The sequence below is a fragment of the Abrus precatorius genome, unplaced genomic scaffold, assembly GCF_003935025.1.
Source record: "Abrus precatorius isolate BTA unplaced genomic scaffold, Abrus_2018 Scaffold7, whole genome shotgun sequence".
NCBI lineage: Eukaryota > Viridiplantae > Streptophyta > Magnoliopsida > Fabales > Fabaceae > Abrus > Abrus precatorius.
This window is the reverse complement of record NW_020874417.1, coordinates 28502912-28511353: the sequence shown is the minus strand read 5'-3', so window position 1 is coordinate 28511353 and position 8442 is coordinate 28502912. Positions and strand designations below refer to the sequence as shown.

At 32.2% G+C, this 8442-nt stretch overlaps 1 protein-coding gene across 1 annotated transcript; it reads right to left on the bottom strand.

The window, feature by feature from the left end:
* Positions 1–723: 723 nt before the first annotated feature.
* On the bottom strand, positions 724–5823 carry LOC113873405. Its single transcript, XM_027511511.1, has 5 exons — positions 5745–5823; positions 5530–5619; positions 4014–4163; positions 2029–3611; positions 724–1678 (listed from the first exon to the last, which is right to left on the bottom strand). The coding sequence occupies exons 2-5, from the start codon at positions 5587–5589 to the stop codon at positions 751–753; spliced, it is 2721 nt and encodes a 906-aa protein (XP_027367312.1). The 5' UTR covers positions 5590–5619; positions 5745–5823; the 3' UTR covers positions 724–750.
* Positions 5824–8442: the final 2619 nt, after the last annotated feature.

The window sequence follows — 8442 nt, the reverse complement described above, 5'->3', positions numbered from 1 at the left end:
CGAGAGAACTTTCCTTCTATTGTGGATCCTAGAGGTGCGAAGGTAGTCAGTCTTATTAATTTGACTAAGATCGTGTATTTAACATCCTATCAATACAATAAACAAAAGTCATGGGAACGAGCAATATGGACAAACAACTTCAACTTTAACATAAAAAATAAGAAAAAATGCACCTTTTGACCCTAAAACGCAAAGGAATTCTGGTGTTAACACATTCACTTCAGAATTCCACGAAGATCCTGTAGAATTCTAATTACTACAACACAAAAAAACAATGTTAAAATATAGGAACCTATAAGAAAAATATCAAATAATTCAAGGACCAACTATATGATTGAAGTAACAACATATTCCAGAAGCTATTTGAAACTTTTCAAATAAAATTTTATATTTTGGCAAAATACTAACTAAAATTTCAACGGAAAATGATCTATAAATTTTTGGAAACCCGATTATATATAACGATCTATTAAAAACTCTCAAATAACTCAATGACTATACGATTTATTTAACGTTGTTTTCAAAGCAAAAGAAAATTAAGGAGGAAAAGGGGAAATTACCTCATTTTAAAACGAGGACATTGCTATGAGGCTTAAGTACTTGCATTTTCTTGACATTGACCGAAATTTTGTATTTGAATGCTACATAAATGCTAATCACTATAATACAAGATAGAAAAGGAGTAAGGAGGAACTAAATTTTACTGAAGATGATCTGTTTCTCTACAATAGAACAGGCTTCAATGAATGATCAACCTCGAGAATTACTTTGAATAGAACACAAGCATACCTCACCGCTCCCAGCCAATTCCTCAAAGTGAGTAATTACAGATTCAAGTTGAGAAAACTGAGTGAAATATTTTACATGCAATTCACTGGTATCAAATTGATTTAGCTGCCACTGAGAAAGACCGTCCCCAATAATCTTTAAACCGCTCTTCAGCAGTTCTACCCCTCTGCTAATTCCATCAGGAAGCTTCCTTTTTTTATTTGATTGGTTCTTGTCATCAATTTCCATGCTTTCACATCTCTCTCCCTCTTCAGCAATTACTGAAATCTTTTGGACCATCTGTTTCAACACAAAACCTTCTCTTCCTAGCAGCTCAAGCTGTTCAGGGCTTGGTGCAACTGTAAGAAGAGCAACTTCCTTATTAAGAAATTTTCTAAACTCAGCCATAAATGTTTCCTTACTTGTCTCCAATCTTGAAACTATATCATATGAAAGTGCTGCATCTTGTGGAACAAATCTCCATAGCTGATTGCACCTAGTACGAGCAGCAAAATATCCAAATGCAGTTATTGCCAAGTGAACGAGTGCCCAGTGCTGCTCCTTCAAGATCAAGCGATATAATTCCCACACAGCACAGCTCTTTGCATCATCATCACTCTCTGAAATTTCCATGTGTACAAGTCCTGCCAAGAATTGAGCCAAGTGTGGTTTGCATTTGTACAAAAGGGCCGGAGGCTCAGAGATAAAGATATTTTCAATCTCTATGATGGCTTGTTCAATATCATTTGATGCATACAGATGTTTCAAATGTGAGATGATCCCTAGAGTTTCACTGAAAAGCCGAAGACAATGGTCCTTGATTACTTTGTCCACGGAACTCCTATAATTCGAAGTAATTGAAACCAAAAACTTTAAGGTCCTTGCATCAATATCAGATGGCCCAACTTGGCTGCAGAAAATGGGAACATTAACCTTAAAGCCAGCACCAATGTAATATTCTGGTTCAGTGTATAAATGGAAAGGTTGAACTGACACAGTAAATTATGATCAAACTCAATTCGGACTTTTGCTTGCAAGATTTAGGATTCTTGATATAAAGACTAAATTATTCAGAACAAATCAAAATCCTTTTGTATACATGTCTACACCTGCTGTATGCAGACTGGACAATTAACAATGACAGATATCAACACATATTTATAGCATAAAAGGAATGCCTGTTATGTTTGTTTTATGAAACTTATACTATACTTTCTTTTGACTTATAATAATGGAATACAACAGATTCAAAATACTTACAGTGATTGCAAAGAAGCTGAAAGAATAAAAACTGGACCACCAAACAAACCAGAGGAGCATGCCATTAATGATGCTTCATCAAAATTGTCTATGAATTCAAAATAATCAGACACAATTCTTTGAATGGAAGTGTTCCTCAACTCATCCGTCAGTAAATCTAGTGGAAAACCTTCTACAAGTAGAGCCAAACAAAAAATTGATGACAACTGTGATCGCCCATCACCAACAAGAGACATGTACACCTCATCTATTATTGATGGTGCACCATAGGTTAGAAGAAAGCATATTGACCTTGCCAACTTTCTGAAGGAAGAACAAGGAAGGAAAACTGAATCCGAAGATGCCAGCAGCTTTAGTAATGAACATAGTTTGCTAATGATGCTGTTGACCATTTGTGTTTCCGCATGTTGCAGCATAAAGCACCAGCATTCCATCACAATCTCCCAGCAGAGAAAGTGAGGATGAAAGAAATTCTCTAGTAAGAAAGACTCCAACTCCCACCAAGCATTACTTGAAGAGATCACAATCATGAAGGTTTTGAATGCTTGTAAGAAGGTAGTAAACATTGGCTGCCACATCAGTTCAGTTGTTTTTCCAGAGCCATACAATAAAGGAAGTTGCAAAACAAGTATGTGAGAATATACATCATCCTCAACTAAAACATCCAAAAGCCAATGAAGCTTCTGAGTTATCGCTGATTTCAAATCTTCATTGAGCCCAGGAGAATATCTGAGGAAGTTTATAAACAATACAACTCGACCAAGTATAAGCATTCTTGCTCTGGTCATACTTTCACAACTATTGCAGAAGAGTTTAACAACCCATGCAAGGTTACAATCAATTAAGGTAGGGCAATTAAGGCCAGAATGAGAATCCCCTTCATTAATGAACAACCACTCCAGCACCTCAAGCTTCTGTTCCAGTTTCAGTTTATCAGAATTTAGCAATGACAATAATAGATCCAACGTTGTTTCCTCTAATAATTCAGTGATAACCACAGACGCACAGTTCAGAAAGTTTTTATTGCTTACAAAAATAAAAAAAGAAGTGATCTTGAGAACACAGAGTGTAATTTCCTTGTACACTGTATAGGCCTGATGAGTATACAGTGAGCATATTTTAATTGCATTAATAAGATAAAATTTCACTGGTACAAAGATCCTCTTAGCTTCAGTTACAGAAACAGGTTCATTCAGTGATGAAGACCAAGTCTCTGCAGCACATTTCAGAGGCTCAGTTATCAATCCAAGCAAAGTTAATACTATATTTGGTGCATTCAATTCTGTTAAATGTCCACCACCAATTTGAAGCAAGGAAACAACACCTTTCCAGGAAACATTAAGGATGTTGACAGAATTGCCACCATCACTTGCAGCAAGGACGCCAATCTGAGACAGCTTTTCTACTGTACATTTTGTTATATTGATAGCATGGTTCACAGTAGTAGGCTTGTCAAGCCTCAACCATTTTTCATCACAGGCCTCCCAGTTTACTGATTCAGAACGCACCTTGCATAATTTTATGACAGCATCAATGACCATTTGTCCAACCTTCAGTATTTCTGATCCAAATGATTGAATTTGCTGCTTAGAATCAGAAAAGAACCATGCTTAGAAACAGATACAAATTTTTGCCGAGTAAACTATGAATTGAAGAAATTTCATTTCTGCTACAGTATTTTTTGCTCTTGCTGGCACTTCACTACCCAACATTCACTACTGTAGAGCATCACTGGAATAAGAATACAGAAATCATATATTTAAACATTCAAGGACTTCATCAAAATTTAGAGCATTTCACAAGGATCAAAATTTCAGAGGTACATCAAAGGACTGATAAATCATCGAGTTCAATTTTGATCAACAATCAGTGAAATAAGTGATAAGGTTAAATGAAAAAAATACCTTAAGTAAATCAAAATTAAATCCTAAATCATTTATTTAGAACCGATAACACACACACACACACACACAGAAACATATTACCTTAGCACCTGATATAGAATCTTTAGTCAGAGTTAATGCTTCTAAGATGAAGTTTTCAACCATTCCCATCAATTCCTTGTCACCAAAATCAGTGAATTTCAACAAAGCTGAAAAAATTGATGCAGAAAATCTTAGGATCTCCATAAGAAGCTGCACAACATAAATATAACTAAGTAAAAATTGATGTCACTAAAAATTATCAAATGAATGTTTCAAGAAGGCAGAAAACCAAGCAATTTGCTCAAAGGGCTTTAGAAATAAATAGAAATGTGTGTTTTAAGAGCAACCACATTCTCGATACCCCATCAAATAAACAATACCATGTAAAAAAAAGTTGTCAACACTATGGACTGTTCAGCAAAATGAAAAGGTGAACAGTTCTCCAGAGTGTTCTACGTCTTTAGCTGAATATTGCATTTATCCAGCAGGAAAAAAAGAGCTAGTCAGTACAAGCTTTTATCAAGAAAACTTGAGTCATATAGGTTTACTCTCCCATCCTTTTGGGCTTTTGCTAACGATTTATTTTCCCATTTTCTGTGGGTTCATGGTGCATTAAGAGGTTCCTTTGTTCCTTTTTTAGGCTCTGTCACATAATGTGCAGTTCTTCATCGCATCATCTAGGATATTAGTTATAGTAAATATCTTAAAGTTTTTATTTTATGTATTTGCAAGGAATAGGTCTAAAGTTGTGTATTAGCAGGGTTGCTAGTCAATACATGTTAGGCTCACTTCTCAATATTTCATCAATAATGACAACCAGTAAGTTGAACAGCAGGACTACTCAGTTTTTCCTCTTACTGTTTTCTATGAACATTCATTCTCCAATGTTACTTTAGATAAGTAATTCTCTTTGAGCACAAAGCAATATTGCATGGACAGAAAAAAAATACATAAACGATAGAATAACAGGAAAACATGATAGAAATATTATCTCTTCTTTCCCCACATAGATAAAAGGAAACTCAACCTCAATTAGATTTGTCTGTCAAGGGCATCTCTTGAATATCTAATTTCCCAGGTCTTGGGCATAGGGGAAATTAAAAATATACTATTACCTTACCGGCAAGACTTACTTTTACTGCAAGTAATGAAGAGAAGATATATTCCAAATTACTAATCAAGGGAAAATATACAGAATGATCAAAGGGAAAATATTAAATATATATATGGCACAGTCTAGATACACTTCAGTACTTGTAGGAAAATAAACTTGAATCAATTTGAAAGTAAAATAAATCAAATTTCTTTCATAAGTTAAAGTCAACTTATGTACCTCATCTATTTTAGAAGTTACATCATTTAATTTTCCATAAGTTAAGATTCATAAATTAATTTCAACTTATGGGAGATGTTTGATTCATTTTACTCTCTTAATTCTTTAGTTTCTTGTCCTATGTGTTTGTTGAGAAGTGTATCCAAACTAAGTCATACCCAAGTAAGAAGCTCTTTTCTTGTAAAGTGAAAAAACCTTTTCAAGGTTATTTGAAAGTTCAGTCTATGGCAAAGAACTTCCTACCTGATAAAATACAGAGCTATGTTCACCTTCCTGAGATTCTTCTGTTGAAAGAAGACTCATCTTTAGATGCTTGCCACACCAGATACTAGCCTAGTAATGAGATTATGTTGTAAGAACAAATGTATCTTCCCAGAAAAGTTAGGAGACATAAAAAACTGTTAAAGGATATATGAGGATAAAGAGAAAGTAAAAACAACAGAAAGGTAAAACAATACCTTGACTCCAACAGTGAGAATTTGTGGTAGGCAACTGGATAGGTTAAAATCTATATAGCTTAAAGCCACTTGTAGAATGCTTCTATTTAGCATGCATTGGGTAACATCCAAGCATGTGAAGTTCTCCCAAAAAGTCAAGCTTGCTGTTAAGGTGGAATCACGACTGCAAACAAGTAATAGGGCTCTGAAATAACATAAGAGTATGATAATAACTAAGGTAATAAAGTTTCCTTCGGATATGTTTGGGAATTAGGCTTTGGAGGGAAGGGAACAAAGGGCAAAATTATTATTTCCAATCAACATTCTCTAATTTCATAAATTTTTAAATAAAAAAAATAGAATGATAGATGAGTATAAGTTTAATGTGTTAATCTTTTATTTTCTTTTTTAAACATTATAAACTCTTAATTTAAAATACAATTACGGTCTTCCCGCCAAACCTCTTCCGAACATACACTTGGCAAGTAAATTAGCACTTCCCTATCCTTAAAATTATACAAGCATCAATCTAATGTTTACACGTTGCTTGATTGCCGTCAATATTATAATTTCAAGCATAAGCACGAACGAAAACCATCAAAAGAATCAACTTCACAATAGAATAAGAGGAAAATTAAACCAACAATTACTGAAAGTGTGTCTATTCTTTTCAGTTAAGCTTGAAGACCAAAAGACTGAAGCAATGTATCATAACACTAGTTGCATTGTCGTTAACATACAATAGTTAAACATCATATGAATGTTCAATATTAAGCGCATGTGTATTGTATCTAACTCGTAACCATGTAATTAATTGATTAGAAAGCTACAACACATTTTGCACGAGTTTCAAATTAACATGCATCACTAATAAAGTAGTTGGAAATAATATATAAGCAATGGAGTTGTGACGACATAAAACAAGGATACTACGAGGCAGTTCATGACGGAAGCATAATCGGACTCAGACATGTTCTTCAACTCCATACGTCCTAGATCGGTAAAGAACTGAATGCGATCCTCCACAATCTATACATAAAACCCTAAAATCTGTGACCACATAAAAGGATAGTTTACAAGTGGAAACAAAGAGAAGAAGAAGTAGCTTGCCTCGCATGATTTAATGGCTGCGAGTATCTTCTGGATATCGGTGCTGGAGCTACCTTCCGCCATTTTCCACTCTCTCTTCTCTGGTCTCTGTTCCCTTTGAATGTTCTGTGTATGACGATTTAAGTGTGCGTTTGTTACCTTTTTGCTCCCTGCTTTTCGCGCCCGTGCAAAACTAAATTGAGCCATTATTCTATCCTCGCTCGCGCTCTTTTTCTTTTTTTAAATTATTTTTTTGTTTTTATTTTTTACGAAATTTCTGTTTAAATTCTGTCAAATTTTTTCATTTTAGTCTATCTTATTAATGTGATTCCATAATAATACTATACAATAATTGTTTAATTGACTATAATAACTGAAAAACCAAAATTAAAAATTTATGAATTTGTATAAACAAAAAGTTAAAAATACTAAAACAAAAATAACAATTGCATATTTAAATTAATTTTTTTATTTTCACTTATCAATGTTTAGCAATATTTTTCAATATTTTATTGATAATATAATTTTAGTCTCTCATTTAAATTTAAAATATATAGTTGTTATAATTTTTTTAAAATTATATTTATATATTTGATTCGTTATATTTTACTATATTCCATTCACCTAAACTTCTTATCTAACAATGATAATAAAAAAAAATTGAATATTATTATTTAAGATATTTTTATAATAAACTTATAAAAGAATTCCTCTAAACATTCTTATAAGATTATTAAATCAATCATTTAAATAAAAATATTTGAATGCAGTGTGTTAAAGTAATAATAGATTTTGAAATGTTAAATAATCTAAAATGCATGGATGTCTACTTATTGTATTTTAAATATCCATTATTGTTAATAGTGATAAAATTATTTAAAAATGTTTTTAAAAACTAGTTAACTTGAACTGATTAATAGAAGGTATTACAACATATGTCTATTCGCACATTACTTTTCAAAAAAGTGTTTGTAATCCAACTTATACTTGCGTAAATAATAATTTTAATGTTTGTACTATAAGATATACCGATACTCAAATTTAGTTAGTATATGCATTTTAATAAACTTGAATGCGATATTTTAATATCCATTCGTTTGCAAGCTAATAAAACAACAATCCTAATATTAATAATAAAACGCAAATGAAAATCCGTCAATTAAAAAAAGTAACTTAATCAAAATAATTCACAGATAATATAATTTGTAATTATAATTACGAAGAATTATAAATATTATTCTCTAACTTAATTAAAAAATCCACTTTTAATCATAATATAGTAAAAAAAATGGTATATGTACTTAAAAATATAGGAAATTATTTGTACACAAACTAAAAACTTTTTTAATGAACAAATATATTTCTATTACAGCTTTCCTATGGATATCTATTAAATCCAAATTCAATGTCATTCATACCCTTATTAATTCAAAAAAAAAAAAAAACAAATTTTAAGTATAATACTTTAAATAATTTTATCATTATTATTGGTATCATCCATTTCAAATTTAAATTTCATCTGAACGTTATAAAAATTTCAAAAAGAATTAAGAATGTTTTGAGACGGAGGAGTGAGTAGCCCTTCGTTTTTACCCACTGTCCCCAATCCTTTCTCGTGCGCTATTTTAAG

What these genes read in the sequence shown, in the direction of transcription:
- LOC113873405 (XM_027511511.1), bottom strand. Translation starts at nt 5,589, where the DNA reads ATGAGTCTTCTTTCAACAGAAGAATCTCAGGAAGGTGAACATAGCTCT. An exon ending in ATAGCTCTGTATTTTATCAG is followed by an intron (nt 4,164 to 5,529) that starts GTAGGAAGTTCT and finishes TATGTTGTGCAG; the next exon opens with CTTCTTATGGAGATCCTAAG. An exon ending in ATTCTATATCAGGTGCTAAG is followed by an intron (nt 3,612 to 4,013) that starts GTAATATGTTTC and finishes GATTCTAAGCAG; the next exon opens with CAAATTCAATCATTTGGATC.